Here is a 28,000-nt window from a genome sequence, read left to right as displayed (position 1 = left end):
GCACCTGAGCTCAATTTGGAGTGTCCTCGCATATAAGCATTTAACCACATGAGTAGTAATTTATATTTTTGAGCAGCAAAAGCTGAACAGATGGCTTTTGGTTGCATAATGTCAAAAGGGTTTTGAGTTGATGGCTAACCCCATTTCCAGTTTTAATTCATCTACCGTCAGTATCCCTGAGCTTCATAAGAAATGTTAATCTATACATACTGTATATTAACATGCATTTACGAAGCCGGTATAAATTGAGCTCTCTTACAATAACTGTTCCTGATGTCTTCATTCCATGCAGGAGGATGGCCACCAGTGTGAACACCAGCATCATGGGCCCATACAGCTCCCCGGCAATCTTCTATTGTTGGAAAATAGGAGCAGGGAAAACATTTTATATTTCCTTTTAATTGGCCAGGTAAGCGCCGAAAGCCTCTAGATTTAAATCTCCTCTCGGCCTGTGAAAATAGTACGGGAAAAGAAAATGCCACTCACCTGTGGAAAATGTATCCTGCGGATGGGTATCATTGATTCAATCAACCTAGGGTAGAAAAAAGTAAATGTCAGAAATCTTCTAAAATGTGACTCCGCAAGACTATTTTACAAGTTACACGTTGTGATTACAAGCACATTCGTGACCGACTCTCACCTGTTCCTGACTTGCATAGGCTCTACATCAAAGTACGGCCGGAGAATATCTATGTTGGCATATAGGTTGAAAGCTTTGGAAGCCTGACGCTTTCCAGCTTGCCACACCTAAGAGGGGGGAGGGGACTGCAACATTAACCAGATAAGGCTAATGAGATTTAACTTAGAATATTGGGTTCTGGCAAAGCCTATTTTCATGACTAATGTGGTGTGTGTGACAGGTTGCTGCCCATCATAAGCATCACAAAGTAATCTCATCTCACCTCATCTGCCACCTGTCTCCCCAGCTGGCCCTTGATACCCTTCATGCCCAGAAACTCGCCATCTTCTCCAGTCTCCTCTTCAGTTGCTTCCGCCTCCTCTGCCACCTCTTCCTCCTCCTTCATGCGCTGGTGCATCTCCCCCATGTCCTCAAAGCTGGAGCCCGATGTGTCATCCGTGTTCTCCATGTCAATCACTGCTGACCCAGTGCCCTGGTAAGATAGCTTATTAGATATAACTACTGTGTATCATGTATGTGAAATGTTTGACAAGCAAATTGTCAATGTTTCCTTTGACACAGTCAGTCACCACGTGAAACGAATAAGGAAGAAACAAAGAAGGCTCCTTCCAGTTTATGTTTAGCTAACTAACTACATCCGTTCATAAACGATAACTGTAGTATCTTCTGACCGGAGGTTGTTTATGAGCCCGGACGTTTGAGCTAAACATTAACACGCATTGCTTGCGCTACGGTTTTGGAAACATATCAGCAAGAAATCATTAAGTTTCAAAAGGTTAAATTACTACACGCCTTTATAGGGTTAGGGTTCCCACATGGCCATATTTCCATGTTTCAGTGCTTGTTTTCCGAAAACAGATGCAAGACAGTGTACTACATGTGCCAATTAGCTGTCTGTGCCTCTGAACACTAACATTAAATGGAAGACTGATGCCAAAATACTGTCGGCTGAAACTGTTAAAACAGTAAGTGTGTTTTTGATTTGAGAGAGGGATTTGGTTGTTTCTAGAACCGTACTGCAATTAACCCTCCTGTTGTGTTTGTAATAGAGGGATTTGTTTGTGTTTCTAGAACCGTACTGCAATTAACCCTCCTGTTGTGTTCTTTTCATGTTAATTAATTCTGCGTCCCCTGTCCAAAATAACCGGCCCATTATAGCGGATTATAAATCCATAATAATACATCACTTAATGTTGTTAGATCTTTTTATCAACTTAAGTTCTTGTGAACATTACAAGTTATTAACTTCTATTTATGGCCTGTAGGCCTCATTGACCTGAGCTCATAACTCTGTATTAAACAATTAAAAATCAGAATGTATAGATTATTTTGACTATAACAAATACTCAACATATTGTGCTATTTATCACAGACTACTTTGCATCAAAGTTTAACAAGGACATTTGTTTTGAAACCATTTCAAATGTTTAAACGGGCACAAAATAACATCTGTTGTGTTCCTGGTCAAAACTGACTGGTATGATTTTATTAGTAAAGAAAGGACATAGGCCCAAAACTACACATGAGAACTTTACCATATTACAAAATGTACATCTGAACACAGTAACCATAACAGTATTACTAACAATCAATGGTGGTTCCATTTTGTGTGCTCTCATGTACATGTTGGCCAATACGTGGTGGTTGATGCATGTGCCTTGCAAATATATGCACTGCATTTACGGCACATAATGCTCGTTTTGATAACTCTTGTTGCACACAGATTGTCCTTTTGTCTCTTCTGTCTCTGGCAGACGTAGATCTTGCTTCTGGTCTTTGTATATCTCTCACCAATCCAGCAGAGGATGGTGTTAGAGGACGGTGTTGGTGCCTTTGAATGAGGGGTGCCACCATGGCTTTCCCCAACTCTTCTAGGAATAGTATCCTCTTGAAGAATTTCCCCTGCTTCCAGCCTGGATTCACCTCCATCCACCTCACAAACCTGTTGTAGACCGACACGTCTAGGATGTTGAAGAACACCATGGGCCAACGTGCTGTCATCCTCTTACAAGAGTATGTGCCAGTGACCTGCAAAAGTGCAACAATCAGTGAATAAAATGAGTGCATACAAGTGATACTTCATGTCTTGCATAGTAACATGTGAAAAATTGCATCAAAGCGTTTTAATTGATCACATCTAAAACATATTTACATATTCAAATGAATAGAATTGACTATTGTTCACAAAATCAATGAGCATTTCAAACATTTCATTTTTAAATGGTACAGATAAAACAATTTGGTAATAGAAAAATAAAGTACATAAAATAAGTAACATACCTTAAAGGTTGTCAACTCCCCCTTTGTTCCTGTTGTAATCCAGGACAGCGTTGTGCTTCCTGTCCTCCCTGGTACTCACAGCGGCATCCCTACGCAGAGTTGTCATCAGGAGCACATTCTTTTTCCTCAGGCAGTAGGACACAAGTGTTTGTGTGTATCGGTGAAGGCAAACTTGGAGGGACAAAACTATCCCTGTCCTTGGTTGTGAGTGAGGCAAATGAGGCTTGTTCCTTCTGACCGTCCCCACCACGGTCATTTTTATTGGGAGCAGCTCCTGACCAAGAGCATGAGGTGAAGAAATTGTCACGTGTTGTGTCCCTGGAAACCTGCAGTCATTTCCAGGACCATTTCCCCTGGTTCCTTTCGGGAACACCGTCAGCAGGTTTCCTGATGTAAACCTGCATGTTCCAGGCATATCGTGTCCTAGCATCACATGCTGCCCATATCTTTATTCCATATTTAGGCGGTTTGCTTGGCATGTGCTGTTTGAATGGGCAGCGTCCCCTAAAAGCGACCACTCATCCACTTTGATGCCTGGACTTGGGTTATAGATGAGTGGCAGGCGCTCCACCCACTTGTGCCAAACCTCTGATAGTTGCCAGCTTGTCTTGTTGACAGCGGCCTGGTCTTGTATCACGGTTGTCGAAGCCAATTTAAATAAGTAAATAATTGCCCGACCAGACTCTGCATCCCATAAACTGGTGGTAGGTTCGTTTCTGGATCTGTACACAATCAAGAGATCCACGTATGCTTGGACGTCTGTCCGGTCTACTTCCTTTCAGTTGTCTTTGTAAACGCGTCCCCCCTCCAAGTTGGTCATGTTTATCACTGTGGTTTTGATTGACTCTGTCAGGAACAGTTCGAAGCAGGATTTTATGTCATCAACCCGAGATATGGCGTCTCGTTGGCCCTGGGGTCATCCAGAATGTAACAACAACCTCGGCAGGGCCCTCTTCCCCATCACTGGATTGTTCCACATCAGTTGTCTCTTGGTCTGGATCATATTCTGTGTCGTCTTCAACTTCTGACATTTCCTCCTCTAATGTATCTTCACTGTCAGTTTCCTGGCCTCTCTCCTCCTCACCATTGTCATGATCAAGAGCCTCACATACAGTGTATCGTTTGGTCATTGTGCTGCCACAGAACGAATTGTGAGCAAGGCCTCAAAAAAGCTTAATTATACCAGAGCTGCAAGAAAAGTTCTATATATTATTGAAACAATGTTGCGATGGTTTGTGAGAATGCCAACAGGTGTGGATCCCGTGGGGGAAAGATTCTATTGGGGAAAGGTTCCCGTGGGGTTTTCCATGGAAAACAAGAAGGGGAGTGAGGTGTGTGTGTGTGTGCTCAAACACACATGCATGTGGGGGTCTGGGAGAGGAAGTGTGTCCATCTGATGAATGGGCAGGTGCCTGAACTCAATTTTATACACTAATTGTAGTCTCACCCATTAATTTCTAATGACCGGTCATTTCTGACCAGGAACACCACAGGTGTACAAAAGTTAAATAAAACACACCCCAAATTTTATGAAAATCTTAAATGTATTTTGTGTGTCCAGATGCCCTATGTGGACAGTCATGGAACCTTATGACAATCAGATTAAATGGGCGGCAGGTAGCCTAGTGGTTAGAGCGGTGAGCCAGTAACCTAAAGTTTGCTGGATTGTATCCCTGATCTAGCAGGTAAACATCTGTCGTTCTGCCCCTGAACAAGGCAGTTGACCCACCATTTGTTCGTAACTGACTTGCCTAGTTAAACAAAAATAATAACGACATTTTTCAGAGACAACTAAAATCGGTCCAATTCGACCGGAACACAACAATAGGGTTAAGAATTATTCACGTTTAGATGAGTCAATTCGTCTTAAACAGAAGGACTAAGGTTAATTTAGCAGGTTAGTTAACTACCACATTGTGGGACAAGTGCCCATTTTCAGTAGGATGATATGTACTGCAGAGTAAAATATCGTTTGGCAACACTAAACACGCCCCTCAAATAAGTCGATACATATTAAGCATTTTCTTGGATAGCTATAGCTAGCATAGTAACGTTAAGTTACCTGGATACTGTTGTCATCAAAACCGCCCCATGGTTCCGTGTTTTTGTTTCCATCAGACGAAGCCATCTTTTAGAACGTGTTCTTGATTTCTTGTTAAAAAAAAAGAAACTGCACTTTCAAACTCACATACAACCAACGAATTGTTAATTATAGCATCAGAGGTGCTTTAAAGATAAACGTTTGTTCCCAAATGCATTAAGCTGCCTGGTAATATTCCACGCACAACACGTCGTGCGTACTACGTGGACACTTCTCCTTTTGTGTGAATTTCCGACAGACTAAATGCTTTTGGGCGTATTGCTGCCCTTCTCAGCCCGGAGTATGCATTACACATTGTGACAAAACAAAAAAAGGGAACGGAAAATACAAATTGCACCACCCATAACCCTGTAACTATAACACCAAAACACACCCCTTATTCCACTACTTCGCCAAGAAACCAACTTTGCTAACATTGGCTCCCCCACAATTGAAACTCACTACTTTTTCTTCAAACTACACACTCCTTTGTCTCTGACCAAAACCTTGGCACCTGAAACATCAAAACGGCTTCGGAACAAACGCTATCACGGGATAGCTCATATATCCTAGCATGACTTTATCAGGCAAACACTCAATATCAAAACTCAAAAGGATAGACAGGGTCTCCTCAGTCTCGTGCTCACCACCAGGTCTGCTTTTCACCAAACGGCATGCATCACAGACACCAGGGATCCTCAACTTCAGTTGATTTATCTTCACACTCAAAGCCACCCCCAAAATCACTACTTTCAGCAGTGCTCTGCTCCGGAGAGAAAAGCGTGAGGCAGAGCGCCCGCTCCGTCTGGGTGGAAGACGCACAGAAAATCCACCCAGCCCGATACCCCAAATTTGGTCAGCCAGAAGACATGGCTCCACTTTCTCCACAAAACGGACTCCCACTGGGCCAGATTCATCTTGGGCATTCCCCTGTTCATTGGGGTGAGGCTCTGAAGCCTTGCACCACACCTGTCAACCCAGGTTGTTCCTTTTCACTTTTGTGGGATTCGATCTCTGAACTCCGACGATCTCAAGATTCTCAAGCGATTAAGTAGATGTAAGAAATTCCAGTTGGCTTGTATTCCGGGGACTTAGGTTTATACACAAACGCCATTGAAGTGAAGGCATAATATCGCACTTCCTCCAGTCCTCTCTTCCTGTCCTCAGACCCACCCATGATCGTGGACACTTCTTCTAATTTATTATGGCGGTCCACAAACAACATTAGAGGTGCATGCCTCCACCTATTGGATGGGTGGAAAACGGATCAACTTTAACGCCAATTTTTTAAAATTTGACCTTTATTTGAATAGGCAAGTCAGTTAAGAACAAATTCTTATTTTCAACGACAGCCTAGGAACAGTGGGTTACCTGCCTTGTTCAAGGGCAGAATGACAGATTTGTACCTTGTCAGCTCAGGGATTCGATCTGATCACTAGGCTACCTGCCGCCCAAATAATAGGGAGAAGAGAAGAATGTGGGGGAAAAAACACACACATACAGTGAGTGGGTCAAAAAAAAAATTTAGTCAGCCACCAATTGTGCAAGTTCTCCCACTTAAAGATGAGAGGCCTGGAATTTATCATAGGTACACTTCAACTAAGACAGACAAAATGAGAAAAAAAATCCAGAAAATCACATTGTAGGATTTTTTATGAATTTATTTGCAAATTATGGTGGAAAATAAGTATTTGGTCAATAACAAAAGTTTCTCAATACTTTGTTATATACCCTTTGTTGGTAATGACAGAAGTCAAAAATCTTCTGTAAGTCTTCACAAGGTTTTCACACACCGTTTCTGGTATTTTGGCCCATTCCTCCATGCAGATCTCCTCTAGAGCAGTGATGTTTTGGGGATGTTGCTGGGCAACACGGACTTTCAACTCCCTCCAAAGATGTTCTATGGGGTTGAGATCTGGAGACTGGCTAGGCCACTCCAGGACCTTGAAATGCTTCTTACGAAGCCACTCCTTCTTTGCCCGGGCGGTGTGTTTGGGATCATTGTCATGCTGAAAGACCCAGCCACGTTTCATCTTCAATGCCCTTGCTGATGGAAGGAGGTTTTCACTCAAAATCTCACGATACATGGCCCCATTCATTCTTTCCTTTACACGGATCAGTCGTCCTGGTCCCTTTGCAGAAAAACAGCCCCAAAGCATGATGTTTCCACCCCCATGCTTCACAGTAGGTATGGTGTCCTTTGGATGCAACTCAGCATTCTTTGTCCTCCAAACACGACGAGTTGAGTTTTTACCAAAAAGTTATATTTTGGTTTCATCTGACCATATGACATTCTCCCAATCTTCTTCTGGATCCTCCAAATGCTCTCTAGCAAACTTCAGATGGGCCTGAACATGTACTGGCTTAAGCAGGGGGACACGTCTGGCACTGCAGGATTTGAGTCCCTGGCGGCGTAGTGTGTTACTGATGGTAGGCTTTGTTACTTTGGTCCCAGCTCTCTGCAGGTCATTCACTAGGTCCCCCCGTGTGGTTCTGGGATTTTTACTCACCGTTCTTGTGATCATTTTGACCCCACGGGGTGAGATCTTGCGTGGAGCCCCAGATCGAGGGAGATTATCAGTGGTCTTGTATGTCTTCCATTTCCTAATAATTGCTCCCACAGTTGATTTCTTCAAACTAAGCTGCTTACCTATTGCAGATTCAGTCTTCCCAGCCTGGTGCGGGTCTACAATTTTGTTTCTGGTGTCCTTTGACAGCTCTTTGGTCTTGGCCATAGTGGAGTTTGGAGTGTGACTGTTTGAGGTTGTGAACAGGTGTCTTTTATACTGATAACAAGTTCAAACAGGTGCCATTAATACAGGTAACGAGTGGAGGACAGAGGAGCCTCTTAAAGAAGAAGTTACAGGTCTGTGAAAGCCAGAAATCTTGCTTGTTTGTAGGTGACCAAATACTTATTTTCCACCATAATTTGCAAATAAATTTGCAAAAAAAGTTATAATTTTCCGAATATAACTCTTCAGATATTTAATGATAAATTAGTCTTCTATTAATTAATTATTCTTTACCTCACGTCAGTCTCATTCCGAATGTAATAAATGGTTGGTTATCTGCACGATACCAGCATTTACTGTAAATCATCCATACACCAATTGACCTAATCATTTATTTACTAACTAAATAATCACAGAAATGCCTAAACAAACTGTAGATATTGGTTACTAACAAATGATAGGGAAGATTCCCTAGTGGGCTAAGCCGATATGACGGCTTGGTGGACAAAGGGAAGGGGGTGTGGACTGAGAGCGGGACAGACAAAATGGATCACTACACACAGTGGATAATTATAGTCATTGAAATTCTAATCCTTTGCACATGAACGCTCGCTCATTTGGGAATAATTGCAATCAATATATTTACCCAATATGTCGGTCTTCTCTGGAATCGTCAGTCCGTCTGCTGGAGAGTCAGTTCATCAGAGTCTTTGGCTACTCATGGTGGCCGCTCCTGATAGTGTCTGTTGTAATGGATACGGCAGGCGTCTGTTGGGGTTCGTTCCTTGGTCCTTGTCAATCATTGGCTCATTGGTGAAATTAGCATTCATGGAAATCATTCAATGGAAATCATTCAATAACCTTTATTAATGCAATTGCAGACTTAAGTTGATACAGGAACATAGCAGTAGCTTCTCTGAATTTAATAGCATTGTCTGTCACACAAGATCAAAATGTCAAAACCAGACAGTGGTTACTTCTCTATCTAGTTTCGGTCTGGACCGTTTACACATTCTCCAAAATATGGATATTGTTCAGTTCTCAAATTCTGTGATATAGTAGAAGTTCCTTTGTTCTACTGTGAAACGCTCTCCATACTGCATGGCCAGGGGGAGAGGGTCTCCGGCAGGAATTTACGACCTGAGATAACCTGAGGGGGAGCCACGATCTATACCCAGAAAGGGCCATGCCATGACACATTTATTTGGGCTGCAATCTGGTGTGCAGTTAATTCTAATGAACTTGTCCTCTGCAGCAGAGGTAACTCTGGTTCTTCTTTTCCTGTGGCGGTCCTCATGAGAGCCAGTTTCATCATAGCGCTTGATGGTTTTTGCAACTGCACTTGAAGAAACTCTCAAAGTTCTAATTTTCCGGATTGACAGACTGTTGGTTGAGTCAAATCACAAACGGCCAAACCCTCTCCTAACCCAGACAACTGTGTGCCGCCTCATGGGTCTCCCAGTCACGGCCAGCTGTAACACAGCTTGGGATTGAACCCGGGGCTGTAGTGACGCCTCAAGCACTGCGATACAGTACCTTAGACCACTGCACCAGTCGGGAGGCCCTGACAAACCATTTCTGTATGGACCTTGCTTTGTGCACAGGGGCATTGTCATGCTGAAACGGCAAAGGGCCTTCCCCAAACTGTTGCCGCAAAGTCGGAAGCACAGAATCATCTAGAATGTCATTGTATGCTGTAGCATTAAGATTTCCCTTCACTGAAACTAAGGGGCCTAGCCTGAACCATGAAAAACAGCCCCAGACCATTATTCCTCCTCCACCAAACTTTACAGTTGACACTACGTATTCGGGCAGGTAGGACTGCCAGATGATGAAGCGAGATTCATCCCTACAGAAAGCGCGTTTCCATTCTATTTTTACGCGCTTCGTGCTTCATCACTCGGCAATCACATTCTGTGAGCTTGTGTGGCCTACCACTTTGCGGCTGAGCCGTTGTTGCTACTAGACGTTTACACTTCACAAAAACAGCACTTACAGTTGACCTGGGCAGCTCTAGCATAGCAGAAATTTGACCAACTGACTTGTTGGAAAGGTAGCATCCTACCACGTTGAAAGTCACTGAGCTCTTCAGTAAGGCCATTCTACTGCCAATGTTTGTCCATGAAGATTGCAGGGCTGTGTGCCTGATTTTATACACCTGTCAACAATGGGTGTCTGAAATAGCTGAATCCACTAATTTGTAGAGGTGTCCACTTACTTTTGTATATATAGTGCATCTTGCTCCGCTTTGTAAAGGCAGATCAAAAATGCTTCTTATTATAGTTTCTGCTTTGCATCAGACTCATTTTGTGCTTCAGATGCACTTCTCCACTCATTCCAGAATTGCATTATAATCAGCAGACAGCACTCTGACTGTGTAGCTACATTTCTCCGGGACTTTTCTCTGGTAAAATGCAAGATTAACTTAGAGAAAAACATGAGTAAATGTAGCTGGCTGCATTCTTTCTATGATAATCATTACAAATATGATGGTCATGCATAATTTTTTGAAAAGATGTCTTTGCTTTTTTATTGTAAGCTCATTTACTTGTGTGGCTGCTAGCCAAATAGCAGAGCACTTCTGTTGCCAGCCAGACCTGCAGCCACTAGTGTTCGAGCCAGCACCCCAACCCACACTGCAGATAGTGTCTCTTCTAGATCAGCCATCACTGGATTTAACTCCAGTGCTGGTCCCTAGACTACCTTCTGCCCTTGCAGACCTGCTTGGCTTGGACCTGATGCACAAGCTGACTCGCTAGCCAGTGTCCCAGTCGGGCACTTGAGCCTTAAGTCTTTCCTGGACCTAGCAGCATCAGATACTGTGAGCAGGTCATCCATCACTGCCCGCTCCATCCATGCCACTGAAAGGGTGGAGACACAGGGTGGCAGGGCTTACAAGCACCAGACATCACGGGCGGCGAAGATGACACAAAGCATTTAAAAATGTACTTCATACATTTTGGGGTGGCTTTGTAGAAAATCCCCTCTCTTAGCCTCCATTCAAAGACACAAGCTCTGATACACTTTACACAAGCAGAGGTACTGGGAGGATGGACTTTCCATTGTTTACAGAGCTCTGTACCCCCAACTTTCACACCTTTGCTCCTGGAACCAATGACCGTATATATGAATGGACAAAGCCATTGATCACGTGACATGATTCATTCCTATGTGAAGACTCAATGAAGTCGGTTAACAACATGCCCGCTCTACCCCATCCCCTCCCTTCTCCAGACCATCTCTGGAGACCATCCCTGAACCAGCACTTGCACTTGATTCCCCCCCCCCCCCCCCTACTTTCCATTCCTGTGATATGTGGTTGTCCCACCTAGCTATCTTAAGATGAATGCACTAACTGTAAGTCGCTCTGGATAAGAGCATCAGCTAAATGACTGAAATGTAAAAGGCAGACTGCAGGCTGACATTAGCACCTACACTCTCCTTAACTTCTTCTGTGGGCCATTTTTTTTAAAGATCGGTTTAAGGACATACAATGAGTATACAAAAAATTAAGAACACCTGTTCTTTCCATGACAGACTGACCAGGTGAATCCAGGTGACATCTATGATCCCTTATTGATGTCACTTTTAAAATCCACTTCAATCAGTGTAGATGAAGGGGAGGATACAGGTTAAAGAAGGCATTTTAAGCCTTGAGACATGGATTGTGTATTTCAGAGGGTGAACGGGCAAGACAAAAGATGTAAGTGCCTTTCAACTGGGTATGATAGTAGGTGTCAGGTGCACTGGTTTGTCTCAAGAACTCCAACACCGCTGGGTTAATAACGGCTCAACAGTTTCCTGTGTGTATCAAGAATGGTCCACCACCCAAAGGAAATCCAGCCAACTTGACACTATTGTGGGAAGGATTGGAGTGTACATGGACCAGCATCCCTGTGGAACATGTTCAATACTTTGAAGAGTCCATGCCCCAACCAATTGAGGCTGTTCTGAGGGCAAAAGTGAGGGGTGCAAACTCAATATTAGGAAGGTGCTCCTAATGTTTGGTATACTCAGTGAACATCTGGTGTATTAGAAACAATTATTAGTACCATGATTGTCTTTGAAACCATTATTTTTGTATAGACGAAGATTGACCAAGATTGCCATTTTTCCATTCACTTCAGTGGCTTCAATGAGAGGGGGCAGTCGTTCTCCCCTGCCTGGAACATTCTGTTGCTATGGGCAACTCTGCTGATCAAGTCAGCTGACAGAGGTCAGTGAAACAGGCCTGGTTCTAAAGCACACTGTTCCCTTGTTTTTTATCACATTCCAACAATAAAACTGGGGTGGCAAAAATGCTATTTCAGAATGTGGGGGGGACAAAATGATCCGACTGATGGCAGCCCTCATGGCCAAATTATTTTTTACATGCTAGCCTAGCAACAGTAGCTTAGCATACTATGCTAGCCCTCTTGTGTAATATGCTACCATTACTGCTATGTAGCATGTTAGCCCACTAGCCCTAGCTATTACACCTATTGCTCATACTATACTGTATACTATAGTCTTAGTGGGCCCTGACCATACTGTGTGTGTGTATATACGGTTCTATTGTGTGTTGTGTTAGGCTATACATTGGTAGCTAATAGCGGTAGGCTATGTGCCATTTCCTGTTTACATATGTAGCTATTTATGCCACATCATAATACTATTTACTATACAGTTATTATTCATTCTAGTGCTACCGTTATGCATAGCCATAACAGACTGTGCACTGTGTACTACATGCACTCTATTTCTGTTCTCTATACAGAACAGAGAACCACTTCCACGACGTGTGTGTGACAATTCACACTTTATTGCATCTCGGTCTCCTGCTGGTCATTATCATTTCTCTTACTGGGACTCTAGGACAATTGTAGCCTATCTATAATCTAAACCGGCAGCTCTTTCGAGACCACCACCCGTTGGTGGAGCTCTTTTTCAGGCTGTGTTTGACCAACATTAGAACTGGAAACTACGTGTAATGGGGTATGGGTCCAGAACGCTAACTCCAGCAGAGAAAAACGACCACCATTCTGGCTAACTAGAGTTTTTAGCGCTGAAGTAGGCGATCTTTGACATGTTTAGTAACCATCTACCTACCTTTACAGACTACTACCCATTGACCTATGTTCTGAGCACAACAAGACTCAATGCAGTAGGTCACTGGTGGGTCGGTGAGTTGGCTGACTTCCACTTCAAGTACAGATCTGGGAAGAAACATGCAGGCGCTGACATGCTGTGACATTGTCCTGTCAATCTCCACAGCCACGTGGGTGAATACACGAAAGCTATGCTACCAGAAGTCGGCTCAAATTTTTTTTAGTTGTCACATGATTACTTAAAATAATGCAGAATACTTTTTTTTGTTATAATATAAATGTCTGGACTATTTAAATGTTTGAGAATACCTTATACAACGGGTTAAAGTTCTGTGTAGTAACCCAGGTGTAAAACAGTAAATAATCAAATCAAAGTTTATTTGTCACGCGCGCCGAATACAACAGGTGTTGGTAGACCTTATAGTGAACTGCTTGCTTACAGGCTCTAACCAATAGTGCAAAAAAGGTGCTAGGTGAACAATAGGTAAGTAAAGAAATAAAACAGTGAAAAGACAGGCTATGAAAGTAGCGAGGTTACATACAGACACTGGTTAGTCAGGCTGGTTGAGGTAGTATGGACATGTAGATATGGTTAAAGTGACCATGCATATATGATGAACAGAGTAGAGGTAGCGTAAAAGAGGGGGTGGTGGGTGGCGGGACACAATGCAGATAGCCCGGTTAGCCAATGTGAGGGAGCACTGGTTGGTCGGCCCAATTGAGGTAGTATGTACATGAATGTATAGTTAGTGACAATGCGCGTATGATAAACAGAGTAGCAGCAGCGTAGAAAGAGGGTTTGGTGGGACACACACACACACACACACAATGCAAATAGTCTGGGTAGCCATTTGATTACCTATTCAGGAGTCTTATGGCTTGGGGGTAAAAACTGTTGAGAAGCCTTTTTGTCCTAGACTTGGCACTCCGGTACCGCTTGACATGCCGTAGTAGAGAGAACAGTCTATGACTAGGGTGGCTGGGGTCTTTGACAATTTTTAGGGCCTTCCTCTGACACCGCCTGGTTTAGAGGTCCTGGATGGCAGGCAGCTTAGCCCAGTGATGTACTGGGCCGTACGCACTACCCTCTGTAGTGCCTTGCGGTCAGAGGCCGAGCAATTGCCGTACCAGGCAGTGATGCAATGCTCTCGATGTTGCAGCTGTAGAACCTTTTGAGGATCTCAGGACCCATGCCAAATCTTTTTAGTTTCCTGGCTACTTCTCAAAGTATTCCATTGTCAAGAGGATTAAAACAAGGCTGTTTTATTATCGGCATATCTTTTTATGATGGGCAGCATCTCTAAGCCTGAGCGAGATCTTAGAATCGTCCAGCAGCAACAAGGACACGGAAGGAGTGAAGAGGAGAAGGAGGTGCAAAGGGTGGTCAAGTCACCATGGTGTCCTACCTCGTCAACAACCCCAACAACATACTGTCGGTCCCCGCACCAGACCTAGAGTATCTCGGCTCACACACCCACTCCCATGACATCTCTCAGGTAGGGACCGCTGGATTTCTAACATACAACTACTCTACTTCTACAAACATGTTTATTTATTTGTCTGGATGGAGTTGTATTGACATTAAGTTGATACCAAATATACTTTTGTAATATCTCCTTACATCTTACCTAATCCAAAAAGGCTCCAAGAGTTCCATTCCAAGCCCTGGCTATGGTGGAGCCAGACAGAGTACCCTCCAACATCACAACACCTCTACCCATCATCACAAAAAGGTCAGTCCAACAGTAAATATAGGTCCAAATTTGATCATTCCCAGACCAAGATGACAACTAGAAATCAGTTGATTGCACAAGGCATCAACGTGTTATAATTACTACTGTAATATTGGATGCCTTGTAGCTAACTGGTTGTATTGTCCTGTGTGGCTGTCTCCGGAATCTCCAAGCAGAGGCTGAGCCCCCTACAGCGTAAATGCTTCACTGCAGACGGTCTAGACAGACCTGCTGCCCCCCCCCCCCCCCCCTTTCCACCTGTACCAACTCCTGGAGTGCATTATGGAAGAGGCGGAGGGCAAGCTGAACGAGCTGGGCCAGGCTGAACTGGAAGAGGTGGCTGCAGCTACAGTATGGTCCATTTTGTGTCTACCACAGTTTCTAACACTGACAGGAAAAGACAAGCACTGCTGTGAAGGATCCTGCCTGACCCAAATACTTCAAATGGCACAATTACATAAGCGGCTGTCTGTTTGACAGGTGTTTATCGAAAGGAAACAACAAGAACACTATCCCTCACAAAAACAGTGAGTAAAGTGATTGTTTGATTGAAACGGTTTTATCATAAACTAATAATGCATTACATGTTGACTACATACAGCACAGTATTTTATGTTACCCTTTCCTGATATGCTTTAATAAATGCTGACTGCTGTCTCTAGGTTAGTCTCTTGTCTGGCACAAACACTTGTTGCTGAATGCATTGCTCCTGAGTGGCACTGCATCTTGGTGCTAGAGGTGTCACTACAGACCCTGGTTTGATTCCAGGCTGTATCACAACCGGCCGTGATTGGGAGTCTCATAGGTCGGTGCACAATTGGCCCAGCGTCGTCCGGGTTAGGACGAATTAAAAACTCTAAAGGTCTTCACCTATCACATCCATAAACAGTCAACATATTAATCATAACCTCAAATTTTATCATTCTGAACAGTCGTAACCTTCTGCATCTGCAAAAAAAACAGCCTTACTTATGATTCAGTACTACACAAATTAATTTAATTATTTGTTTACTCGCTAACTAAATGGTAACACGGGATAAACATACACACTTAATACAATAGAAACAGGTCCCTAGCGGACTGACACAATATGGCGGCTTGTTACAAAAGAGATGGAGAGAGAGACAGACACTTAATGTTGGTACATTTTAGACACTACTCTCACAGTAATCATATACTTTACACACAAATCACCGCCCATTTGGAGTAAGGAATCATGAATGTATTTACCTGTAAATGTCTTGGTTCTTCATATTTCTGTCGGAGCCAGACCTTGGAAAGGGTGTTGGGCCTTTTCACGGCACGCTTGTAAGGCTTTGATTGTCCAAAAGGGTTCCCCACACGTCTTCTATTGTTATTCTTCCATTCGCTCTGGAAGATGATTCTTTGAAGAATGACACACCTGGCTAGCCTGTGATTCCCAGTGGGGTGATGAGTAGTAAAATATGATGGTTTGAAGAGAGTAGTAGAATGGTCCCACTTAATTTAGCTTTTCTAGATACTTTACTTAGAACAGCTAACCATCCATACCAGTGATTGTCTGGGAAATTATGTCTGGGAGATCTCTACCTCGTGTTGAGATTGAATTCAAACCACTTTGGACGTGAGCTGCAGCTACACATCTCTCTGGTCTGAAATGTAAATTCTTAACCCATGGTTTTATAGTTTGTTCAAAAGAGGGCGGTTCGTGAGGCTGACATGCTCTCTGATCTCACTCAGGGGGGTGGTGACTACTTGAACAAAGTTATAGAAACAATTTTCTCTTATAGTTTCTAAGATCACATCCCTCTCTTAACAAAAACATTTCGTATTTCTTACACAACGTAGAGGATGGAAACTTCGTAAATGTAGTGTGTATATACCTTTCAAGTTACAGTATTTCCTTTTTAACATTTTATGACATCACCAAATAACAACCAAAATGACATCATTATTCTATAGATAGCCTTCGACCATTCCCCACTTTCTATGTTAGACATATTGTCCCAGTATTCTCTTTAGAACGTGTTAGATTTTCGTCTGGAAAATGTCTGTAACAAAGACACATTCCTGTATGAATTTTGAGAGGGATGTTCTCTCCTTGATTTACAGCAGGGTGTGGGCTGTCAACCCCCCCCCCCTATGGCAGAGAGAGGGTCTGGTTGAAGTCATCCACTGCAGAGCTGATCCAACCCATCTGGATCCTCACAGGACAGTCATGACAAGGCCTGGCGTGACGTTTTGTTAACCATGCATTATCACTCATACTGTGGTACTTTATTATTGTGGTCGAATTACCCCTACCCTGACCGACAGTCCCCTCACGATATCACCCTCCCCTGTCCAATCCCCCTTGCAACAGAGACAGGACTCAGCTCCTTCACCACCTTTAAATACCCAGACCCGTCACTAGTCAGTGTGGTAGACCTGACCATTTCAATTTGCAAGTGTTTTGTTACAAGACACATTTTTGCTTGTAATCCTTTCCTTTGTGTATTTTGAATGTGTTTAGGACCAATAAAGTTTGTTCTTATTTCTTCATTTAGATTATCATTTGATTTAGAACATTTACTGTTTGTTTGCTTTATGCATTTCCTTTACTCATGTTTAAACCTACTGCCTAAGTTTCTTCACTGTAAAATGATTTTAATGTTAGAGATTCATGAGTATATTAGTATATCTGCGTATGGTTTATATGAAATCACTACCATGTGTTTCTTTGTTTGTTTCCTACTTAATCACTCCATCCTTACATCCTCAATCGTGTCATTATCTTCAATTCAACTTAAGTAATAAACTGGGCATCAGCCCTTTGAACTGCAAACCACCATCTGTGTTTTAATGGACACCACCATGATAGTCCTAACTCAAACCAACAGTTACTGCAAGATGCAGTCCTTTTACCACCACAACTGTGATCAATTATTAGAATTATATACAAAATAGGAAATCAATGTTTTTATTTTATTTTGGCATGATAAAGCATCGTAGCAGAGGGGTTGACCCAGGAGTGGCGGAGCGGGGAAGACACATCATAATTCTTAGGGTCCATAGGTATCTGGGGATGGAAAGGAAGGCTGAGGTTGGGTCATTGTGGGTTATTGTTACTGGGGAAACACCCAGAAAGGAAGCGTGAGGAATGTGGGGAGGTAGACTTAAGCATGTCCTCTTATATTGCAGGCAGTATGCTGAGGGCAATTCTCTGTGAGCTGGCTGAGTTGTTTGTGACCACATTTTCGCTTCTAACAATTTTGGGCTCAAATGACAGGCAGCGCGAACTAGCAAGGAAGCGGTTGTTGTTTCTCTATTCAGCCTGCACCTACAGGTGTGAAGCTATTAAAATATTTGAAAAAATATTTATGAATAATTCGCACTCCGATTTGAGAAAGGCAGCAATACAGCGTCTAATAGTCTGTGGGAACGCACAACTCCTAGATCTACATACAAAAATATTGTGGGTGGAGTAAATCCTCTCGCTTTGCCTCTTTCTGTCTGGTTTTACCAACGATATGTATAAACCCTGGATGACTAACGGGGACGCTGTATTGAATCCACCGCGGAGACATATTTTTTTATTTATTTAACTAGGCAAGCCAGTTAAGAACAAATTCTTATTTACAATGGCAGCCTACCAAAAGGCAAAATACCTTCTGCGGGGAAGGGGGCTGGGACAAAATTTTAAAAACATAAATATAGGACAAAACTACATAAAGAGAGACCTAAGACAACAACATTGCAAGGCAGCAACACATGACAACACACCATGGTACAAACATTATTGGGCACAGACAACAGCACAAAGGGTAAGAAGGTAGAGACAATACATCACGCAAAACTGTCAGTAAGAGTGTCCATGATTGAGTCTTTGAATGAAGAGATTGAGATAAAACGGTCCAGTTTGAGAGTTTGCAGCCCGTTCCAGTCGCTAGCTGTAGCGAACTGAAAAGACGAGCGACCCAGGGATGTGTGTGCTTTGGGGACCTTTAACAGAATGTGACTGGTAGAACGGGCAGAATCTTGGCACACCTCCATTGTAAAACATTTTAGAAGCAAATAGAACGGCATTTATTAATGTCTACATTCGTTTTTGACACGTTTATTCTTCCATTTACATTATATTGTTAGCTAAACAAAATCATTTATATTTGTATTTTTTTGTAATGTTACTGTCCCCACTACAACATACTTATTTGTAATTTTGTCCTTAACATTTCATTGAAATACTGTAGAATTCGATTAATTCCTATGGAGGATGCTCCTATTTGGAAGTGCCAATATGGCCGACCGGTGGCTTCAAATCCCCACTATAGCCAATACATTTGCAATCCAGGGTTTATATAGTTGATTGGGTTTCTCCTGGTGAAAAGAGGAGCAGTTGACTTTGCCGGGGTTCATTATATTTTTTAAAACCACTGAGCTAGTTACATCGATGTCTTTTAAGTCAAAAGTGCAGTACAAGGGGAAAAGGTAGGTGCTGCCGGTGGCATGTAAACATTTAGCTACTAAGGTCTGAAACAACCGCAGCTGTCTAACTCTGTTAGCTATTTTAGCTAACGACCTTTGCGCACACAAATTAGCTAAGGTGAAGTTAGTGCTACAATAATGCTAGCGAGTAGCTTAACGTCTTTCGACTTCATTGAGCGGGCAAGCTGTATGAAACAGCCAAGAGATTGCATTTGTTTAAGTATACTAGGTATCTATAGATAACATGCTGGTAATAATCGATCGTGTTCGGCGTTATCTGGGATCCCTACCTCCACGCAGGAAGTGTTTCGCCTAGTCCTGAGGGTGAACATTTCGCAACAACCGCAATATCATCTGCTACACACGTAACGCTATGTGACAAATACAATTTGATGCCCTAACACCAGATTCAACCAATCAGATGTTTAATGAGTCGATTAGTGGAATTATATGTGTAGTGCTAGGGCTAAAATAAAAATGTGTACCCCTTCGAGACCCCCAGGATCAGGATTTCGCTTACACTCGCAATAACATCTGCATGTGACCAATAAAATTTGATGTGTCACTATAAAACACCGAATCGTGATCACTATGGGGGAAATAAGCAGCTGTTATATTTGTGCAATTTTTCCAATCAAATGAAATAGTGAGTGTTTAACTTTTCGTATTTCTGGTGGTGGCTGGCACTGGTAACTTGAAGTGTATTTCCAACATGGAAAATCATTCGTGTGTTCTTCGCGCCTTGGGCTTGTGCATTTTTTTGGGTTGTGTGTGTGACAAAAGCTGAAAAGGATTCGCTTGTCTGTCTTTAACCCCCTTTTGAGGGCCCCTTCTCTTCCTACTAGTGGTGGTGTACGCATTGAATGCGAAACTGATGCGTGTTGCTCCATAGAAATATAATAAAAGGGGTTTGCTCTGCGCACTATCTGACGGAAACAACCTATGACGTAGCAACCAGCCTTGGTTCGTGGCTTGATAAATAAATGGCATGTGAACGCCAACAACAAGGGAGCTACATCAAAGGATTTAAACGGAGAGATATCACTGGAGACCCAGCAACACAAGGTAGCTATAACCTTAGGAGTTCGTGATTGACGTTGTACGGCTGTTTTTCAAGAATACGCTATGTTCTCACATGGCCAGCCTCGTCGAGACAAGCGCCTCCATTTAAAATCGGAGTTAACGTTACATGACCTTTTAAACCCGCATAAATGTATTGACCAACCGGTTAATTGTCAAAGACTGTACTCTTTTAAGATGAGAAACACTGACACGTGTTGTCCTATAATGATCAAATAAATAGTAAAAACCATGCCTGGTGAGGGCTTACTTTTACTCTAACAAAAAACACCTCGAAAGCTTCCATTTGTATCAGTTAACGTTACTTTGTTGCAAGAGATCATTGCAAGGGACTGTTTGTTAAATGCTCCATATTCGCCGTTAAAAGTCAAGGCCAGAGGTAGGAAACTTGATCCACTGGTGGGACGATTTTTGTCGAAGCGAATGCATGTTTGGGGGGCTGGAACATTGTTGTCCAATTTGTAGTGTACAAATTATTATAATTATGTCCAAAAAGAGATTGTATTTGAAAATAACAATACATTCATCGTGCCTTGTTTACATTAAGATACGATGTGGGAATACTTGGGAACCGATATCCTAAATTAAACTAATCTGTCAAAAACCCAGCACATGTCTATGACAGGTAGTGATTGAGCAAACGTTTTAGGATGCGGTTTTGTGTGCTCAATAATGACAGAGTGAGGGATATTATGTGAGATATCTCAAAGCTGGCGTTGGGCTGAGTCAACAAGAAGCTATGAGACCAATTCAGAACTAATAGCCTAGCCTAAACATGCCTTCCAACTTAATGCCCTTGCTAAAATGAAAAATGTTCGGTAGTCTCCACACATGCTAGTGATTAACAGTATACAGCACTCAGTATAGTAGGATCTCCCCGTGGAGCCTGGATCCTGATCATGAATCTGTTGGTGGTCACAGTGACAATTAGTCTACTGTAATGGTAGTATGCACCTTGTTTAATTTCTTAAATCTGATACTTACTTTCCCCAAAATTCTCTCTGTTTGTGTTGAGATGTAAAGCAGAAGTGAAAGCGGAGAGAGAGCAGGAAAGCGAGAGTTGATGTGGCGGTTTCACAGCAAAAGGGAACAGAAATTTAACCTCAGTGCTGACAGTAACATATTTCCATTCCATGTAAAAATTAGGGGAAGCACTCACTTTTTACTAGTGCATAGCCAATTATTTTGGGGATTGTTCAAGCGCAACCCCCTATTCGGCTCACAGTTGATTCCCGAAAGCAGACAGTGGTTCACTGAACAAAGGGAATATTTAAGTCTGGAAAGAAAACACAAAGAAATGCTGTTCTGTCAAAGTAACATACCATGTCTCCAAGGCTAACCCTGTAACAACTGTGCCTCTGCAGAATGTTTACTGTGGAGGAGCGAGAGAAGGCCACCCTCAGGCAGTGTGTGCAGGCCCGCTGTCAGCTGGAGGAGGCCATCGGCGGGGTGACGAGGGCTGAGGTCCAGCTCAAGGATAACTCCAGAGAGGTGAGTCAGAAGACCCTCTTACAACCCTTGGCCCCACCCAGGAATGACACAGTTCTAGTGGCTCAGGAGGAACCCCCACTGGGTCAGTCTTTGTGCTCCGGTTATGTCAGGACATACATTGGGCTCTATGCTCTAAACAAAGTCGTTTTCAAGGATTTAGGACAAGCACCATGGTTAGTCACCCCGGGCCTCAGGAAGACAGATACCCTTGGCACGGTAATCATTAGTATTCCACAAAGTGAGCCATGGCTTTATTGTATGTCATAACTGTGGCAGACAGGCTAAGGCCTGATATGTTAGCTGTGTTGTTAAAATGGGTCTTTGTCCTCCTGTCGTGGCCACAGTTAATGATTAGTATGTGGTTCATGTTATGAGTGTGAGAAGGGGAACCGGAGAGACCAATAATTGAAACATGACTATGGGATAGAGTTCCCCAGACCTACCTTTTAAAAAATATATATAAGGCAGCAGCAGGGGGAGAGGCTGGTCATTGCAGTCTGAGAGTACACCGACAGCAGAGCATCCACTACTGCAGCAGCTCACTTCTCACTGCGTCTTAAGAGAATCATTCAACCTTTTTCTGACTAACCAGCAGAGGAATAGGTAGAACCTTATGTTATTGCCCTTCTTTGCCCTTGTGCTTGGAGCAGATTGCAGATGGGTGTATAGGTCAGTGTGCTGTCCTGTCTGTGCATCTGACTTTGCTTAGTGTCAGCGGCAGGAGATTAAAGAAGCTACTCAGCCCTTGAGTGTTCTGTATCAGATCTCAGGGCAATGGCTTGACAGCAGTGTTCGTATTTGTGTGTACGGATTCTCGTATGCAGATTATTATATATTTTTTTACTGTTTTGCTCATTTCTCTTGTGTTTACAGGTGAAGTCCCAGCTTCAGACCTGTATCAGCAGACACCTGGAGTCTATGCGTTCCCGTGAGGTGTGGCTGCTGGAGCAGATTGACCTTGTGCAGCAGCTAAAGGGAGAGGCTCTGCAGGCACAGTTACATCAGCTTCACTTGGTGAGCATTAACCCAGGTGTCTGCAGACTCATTGCAGGAGTCTCTGCACTGCACTGTGTCTGCTCAGAAACTTCTGAAGATCAAGTTAATTTTTGTTTCTTACTTCAGTGACCACCCCTTCGTGTTAATGGCACCAGGTCTGACCTTCTCCTTTTCTCTCCCTCTCTCTTTTGCCCACAGCTCCGAGGCCAGTTTGACATTCTCATCCATCAGCTGGAAAACTTCAACAGCAACGACCTGGCCAACCAGCTCACCAGCTGCATGGAGAAGTACGAGACGGCACAATGGCCTCTGTCTTGGGTCGAATGTGGATTGGGAGTCCGCTTAAGACTTGAGCGATCATTTCAGCCTTTCTGCATTTGCTTCCATAATACCTCTCGTTGTCAGTTAGACTTAGTCCCAGGTTAGAACCTGAAGCTTGGAATGCGTTAGAGGATGACGAGATGTGTGGGGTGAATTTTGGGTGGACTACTAAAATGTCTCTGTGTTCAGGTTATCTTCTCTGAACCTGACTCCTGAGGAAACCCCTGAGATGAGCTTCCAGGCTGACACTCGTTCCCTGCGCCAGGCCATCACCTCCTTTGGCACCATTGCCACCCAGGTACGTGACCCACTGGGAGCTACAAGCAGAAATGCACACACGGCTTAGGTTTACAAAAGGTATATTTCCTAGGTTTTTAACATGTACATTTTTATATTTCAGTTGTAGTCAAGGAAAGAGTATTAGAAAAACATTTTCTGATGTTGTTTGTGGAGGTGTAGAATTGCATGTTATCAACATGCTGGGGGGAATCTTGGGGATTGGAGTTTTTAGGTAGCATAGTGATTCTACTGGTAATGCTGTCCTAGATGACTGCCTTGTGGCCTAGTTCCTTGATCCATGTTATGTGTTAGTGCTTCTTACATAATACCCTGACATCTCCCGCTGTCACTATTGATAGACTGTTGTTCATGACTTCCCTTTCACTTCCCCAGCACGTGGAAGGAGGCCCTGTGCTGAATATCTCCTCTCAAAGCTCAAATGCCAGCGAGCGACAATGGCTTCAGCAGGGTTGTCCAATCGCAGCTAAGAAACAGGTTTGTACCTTGATGATGTCACATGACACTTTTTCATCTAAAGCGGTGGTGACTCTGGATTGCTTGCACGGGGTCCCCACCCACACAGAAATACACTGTACTGACATGCCATTTTGTTTGTAGAGGGTGGAGTCGGCACCTCTTGGAAACCGTCCAGAGACTACCGCCCCAGTTGGATACCAGTCAAGTAAGAACCTACAGGATTGGTTGATCACCCGCAGTGATGTTCAGGTGAGAGCAGATGATGGGAAATTAACAACTTTGTGGCCTTTTGTCTATCTCAAATCTGCGACGAGGAACAGGACAAACTTTTAATTTACATTTACCACATCTAATTTCACATGAAAACCCACTTGGATTCCATTTGAAGTTAATTTGAGTTGCATGGCTGATTACACCCAGATTAATTTTAGCATCTGGACTGTTATCTTTTTCCTCTGTCCTCCAGTCATCTTGCCCCATGGTCCCCTTTGACTTCCTCAAGGCCTGGGGCCAGCTGAATGATCTGGAGATGTGGCTACAAAAGAAGACTCCCGTCAGAGAGAGAACCAGCTGTAGCACCAGCAGCAGCTCAACCTTCTCCATTGAGAAAATCGATGAGTCTGAGTTAGACATGGCTCTGGGGGAAGAGGTGGGCCACGAGGAGGGGGAGGAAGAGCGGGCTAAGACGGATGAACTGAGCGACTGGCTCATCACCCCGGCAACTGTTGCCAAGGAAACCACCAGCAAGAGCTGCCAGGCATCTGAACCTGACAGGTGGAAGCATATCTTCAAACCTTTCCAGGAGGGCTTCTCCCCCAGCGAGTGGCTGCTCAAATCCGACTGCGGATCATGCTGTGCGACCCACACCAAGCCTGTGGCGATTGAGAACCTGGGCAAACTCTTGTGCCTGAAGACCCTCTCAGCCTCAGCAGCCATCACCCCCACCACCACCACACCCCAAACCCCCAACACACCCAGCTCTGTGGAGATCTGGCTGCAGCAGGCTATTCCAGTACAGCAGTCTTGCAAAGCCAACGAGTCCTGCTCCAGCTACTCTCAGTGTGTGTGTGACAAGAACTGCGGCAAAGAAGCCCTCTGCGCCTGGCTCCTCAAGAAGGAGGGTCGGGACAAGAACGGAGTCTCTGTGGACAAGAACAACCCCAGCAAGCAGTCCATCCTCGACTATCAAGAGCAAGAACAGAAGGTTCAGGCCATCCTGGAGGCCTGGCTCTACCCTAGCGAGCCTCGTAAGACCATGGGCTCCACATCCCCAGTCATGTCATCCCTCTCAGCCTGGTTGTCTCCACCAGCCTCCCAGAGTGAAAAGGCTAGCATGGAGGAACACAGCTCCCAGTTCAATGGCCCCAAGTCAGGAAGTCCTTTAAGCAAACCACTGCAGCCAGAGTGCTGGGTTTTACCTGAGAAGACACAAAGTAGCACCGCTGCCACACCGAGTCAGGAGACGACAAAGGAGCAACACACCACAGAACCAGAGGAAGACAAGTGGCTTCTACGCAAGAGGGCCAATGCTCAGGTAAGGTTATGGATTATGGACTGAAAGGACAAACTCGTGTAATACTTTTTGTTGTGTGTAATCTGTCAACCAGTGAATCATTTTAAGCCTCAAGCAAAAGCTGGGTCACTGACCATACTGTGTTCTTTGGTCTGATTTCAGGAGCGACTTGCCCCTTCCACAGTATGTGATCTATTTTCCTGTATGAAAATCGGTGGAGACAAAGAGAAGTGGCTACACAGGGTCCCTATACAGGTAAGAATCTTAATCGTCCCCAAGGGGTGCACCTTTTTGGTTTTTGCCGTAGCACTACAAAGCTGATTCAAATAATCAACGCTTGATGATTATTTGAGTCAGCTGTGTAGTGCTAGGGCAAAAAAACAAAAAAGCTGCACCCCTTAGGGTCCCCAGGACCAAGTTTGAGAAATGTTGAAAGAGTCAGTTGTATTTCTCTGAACACCAACATGGGATTATTTTGTTCATTATTTGTTCCTGGATTAATTGGACTTTCTTTTCCTGTCTTTTCCAGATGTGACAAGTATATCCAGTAGTGTGCTGATCCTCGCACACAATGTCTTGCTTTGCCTTTTCTTCCAATTCTCTTCTGGGACTGGGCTTTTTGTATTTTCCTTTCCTTTGTTGTCATGGAGATATGCCTCCCAACCCCAGTCTGAAGTAGACTGGGGTTACTGGAGCTACTACCATTATCTGATTGTTCTGTGCATTTAGGTCTGATGGAATTCAGTGAATTTGCCTTCAATAATCAGTGGAGTTGTCAATACCTTGTCATGCTAGCAAGATTAGCCTTGGGCTCTAAAGCGAATCTGCAGTGTGACTGAGAATCACTAGTCCCGAAAGGACCAGCTCACATGAATATGTAACATTATTTTCCTTTAGTTTGAGGATGATGTGAGGCAGGAGGTTTGGGTGTGACAGAAATAAGAGATTTGAATCAACCATAATTTAGGAACGCTTGTTTTTGTGGAATGTGGTAAAGTGTATGTCACTAATATGAATGGCTGGTCTTTGTAGTGACTATGCCTTGTGGGTATTTGGTTAACCCCCATACTCAAATAAGAGTATCAAGTAATGTAAGCAAAGCCATTCTTTTCATTGTAAATGTCTTCTGATCTTACAAGCTAAACCTAAAGGCATTGCCAATACATCTACCCTTATTGCACTAACATAACTCTTTAGTTCTGAAGTTTGCTTCATTGTATTTAGCGGATACATTGTGAAAACACGGTCGGCTTGCCTCCTATATATCACCTGTGTTTTGAGATTTTCACTGCTGTGCAAGTGTTTTCATGTTACAAAAGATGCCAGCTGAAAACGTGCCCAATATCGAGTTTCCATTGATACGACTTTCGATTGGCTGAATCCAATGAAGAAAACATCTACCGCGTAATAATTTTAGTACCCACCAAAAGAACATGTACTTGATGACCATTGATGTGTATGTCTTTCTGCATAATACCTCTTTAGCTGTCTCACCATAGTGCTTAGAACAAAGATTCTTCAAAATGTGTACATGGCTCTTTGCAAAGGAGAGTTGGAGAGGAGAAACACCATAGACGGGTTGGTTGTTTAGCAACAAAACCGACGGGTGCGCAACTATGGGTCAAAACAAACAGGGTTGGTTTAGATTGAGACTAAATATAGTTTACATGTTGTCAACAATGTTTATTGAAAACCAAATGCATTTGCACAATGAGCACTTAGTTACATTTGTTAGTTAGCGAATTTGAGCCATATTTGCTTTGACATGAAATCAGTCAAAACACATCAAAACAATAAATGGTATAAATAAGATACGAGCCACCTACGATTCCCCACACGACAGCTTTGTCATTGTTGCTAGCTATCTGACCATTCAGTCATAATGTGCGGCTTCCGGACCCATCGATGCGCACATCAGCCAATCCGTCTATGGTGCTCGATGAATGGTTCTAGTGTTTGATACTAGGACTTGGTTTTTCAGTTCATCTGGTGTGCCTGTGCAAATGCTTTGTACCACAAAGTAGAACTATCCATATGATCATTTGTGTTATGCTCTCTTGAGTGCTACCTGTACCATAATTAACTCTTAATAAAAACAAGTGAACCTTGAGTGCTGTGGTTGGACTTCCTCCTTTCGTTGCATTTGAACATTTATTGCCCAAACCAAGTTGCAAGCATAGGCTGTTAGTCTTGAGAAATGCACAGTGCAGCATTGTCGATTGTGCTGATGCCAAGAATATTTGCTGCTGTTGCAACCGAGTTGTGGATTAGATGAAACCAGTTGCAGCAGTCTTCCCATGATTACCGATGACTGACGTTAGCCAAAGATCAACCCAAAAATAGACTTGGCTTGATTACTTAACAACTTTCAAGTTTTGAGCTAGAAAATGGGAGACATTTGTTCTCCATTGAAACGGCAATCAAAGTAATAAATCATATTGCTTCTGAGATATGATTACAGTAGTGATGAGCAGAACAGACTTAATAGCCTCTTTTTCCTCTTGTTTACATCTTTATCTTTGGCATGTCAGGTGAAATCACAAGATGGCTTGGTAAGATATTACTGGGTAGGTAGTCTAGCAGTTAAGAGCGGTGGGTGAGTAAAAAATAAATCTGATGTGCCCTTGAGCAAGGCACTTAACCTTTTGTGTTGTGTCAAAAATGACCCACCACTGTTTAACAGCAAAGAACCCCCTAAATTATGGTTTTTCAACTTCAAATTTAATATTCTAGAGTGACCCCAACATTAGAAAAAGTGAAACATCGCCTTTTCACATTTCCATGAAAGCTTGTCTAACAGGCTGACCACCGCTCGCGTCGCAAAATAAATGTAGACATGCATGTTATT

At 43.3% G+C, this 28,000-nt stretch overlaps 2 protein-coding genes and 2 long non-coding RNA genes across 12 annotated transcripts in view; 2 read left to right on the top strand and 2 right to left on the bottom strand.

The window, feature by feature from the left end:
• LOC110502355 (protein YIPF3) overlaps nt 1-19,370 on the bottom strand; it is a 29,390-nt gene extending 10,020 nt beyond the window's left edge. Inside the window, exons 1-7 of one of the 5 annotated variants that reach the window (XM_036959648.1) lie at nt 19,286-19,370; nt 15,783-15,963; nt 8,379-8,523; nt 903-1,112; nt 641-747; nt 487-532; nt 260-352 (exon numbers count right to left, since the gene is read on the bottom strand). In XM_036959648.1, coding sequence (XP_036815543.1) covers nt 260-352; nt 487-532; nt 641-747; nt 903-1,088 — 432 coding nt within the window. In that variant the 5' untranslated portion in view covers nt 1,089-1,112; nt 8,379-8,523; nt 15,783-15,963; nt 19,286-19,370. Of the gene's footprint in view, nt 1-259; nt 353-486; nt 533-640; nt 748-902; nt 1,113-4,982; nt 5,725-8,378; nt 8,524-15,782; nt 16,652-19,285 lie in introns of those variants that run through there. The other 4 variants (XM_021580315.2, XM_036959649.1, XM_021580313.2 and 1 more) reach the window with 4 other exon arrangements.
• Nucleotides 46-17,030, top strand: LOC118943816. 2 transcript variants are annotated; one of them, XR_005039094.1, is made up of 8 exons: nt 46-166; nt 293-409; nt 927-1,115; nt 14,115-14,315; nt 14,461-14,552; nt 14,729-14,903; nt 15,033-15,079; nt 16,644-16,780. It is a non-coding gene; the product is annotated as an uncharacterized LOC118943816 (long non-coding RNA). The 2 variants fall into 2 exon arrangements; XR_005039093.1 differs by having other exon boundaries at nt 14,729-15,079; nt 16,644-17,030.
• On the bottom strand, nt 2,089-4,107 carry LOC118943817. The gene is made up of 2 exons (XR_005039095.1): nt 2,921-4,107; nt 2,089-2,668 (listed from the first exon to the last, which is right to left on the bottom strand). It is a non-coding gene; the product is annotated as an uncharacterized LOC118943817 (long non-coding RNA).
• Nucleotides 18,267-27,262, top strand: LOC110502354 (nuclear receptor coactivator 4). Of its 4 annotated transcripts, none has more exons than XM_036959647.1 (10): nt 18,267-18,334; nt 21,440-21,566; nt 22,440-22,580; nt 22,761-22,849; nt 23,073-23,181; nt 23,556-23,657; nt 23,781-23,888; nt 24,106-25,173; nt 25,315-25,407; nt 25,682-27,262. In XM_036959647.1, exons 1-10 carry the CDS (start codon nt 18,282-18,284, stop codon nt 25,685-25,687), a joined length of 1,896 nt encoding a protein of 631 aa, XP_036815542.1. In that variant the 5' UTR covers nt 18,267-18,281; the 3' UTR covers nt 25,688-27,262. The 4 variants fall into 4 exon arrangements, with proteins under 4 accessions (XP_036815542.1, XP_021435985.2, XP_021435986.2 ...); XM_021580310.2 differs by lacking the exon at nt 18,267-18,334 and adding an exon at nt 18,845-18,998; XM_021580311.2 differs by lacking the exon at nt 18,267-18,334 and adding an exon at nt 19,799-20,060.
• Nucleotides 27,263-28,000: the final 738 nt, after the last annotated feature.

This window comes from Oncorhynchus mykiss, chromosome 23, assembly GCF_013265735.2.
Source record: "Oncorhynchus mykiss isolate Arlee chromosome 23, USDA_OmykA_1.1, whole genome shotgun sequence".
Lineage (NCBI taxonomy): Eukaryota > Metazoa > Chordata > Actinopteri > Salmoniformes > Salmonidae > Oncorhynchus > Oncorhynchus mykiss.
This window is presented reverse-complemented; position numbering and strand designations above follow the sequence as displayed.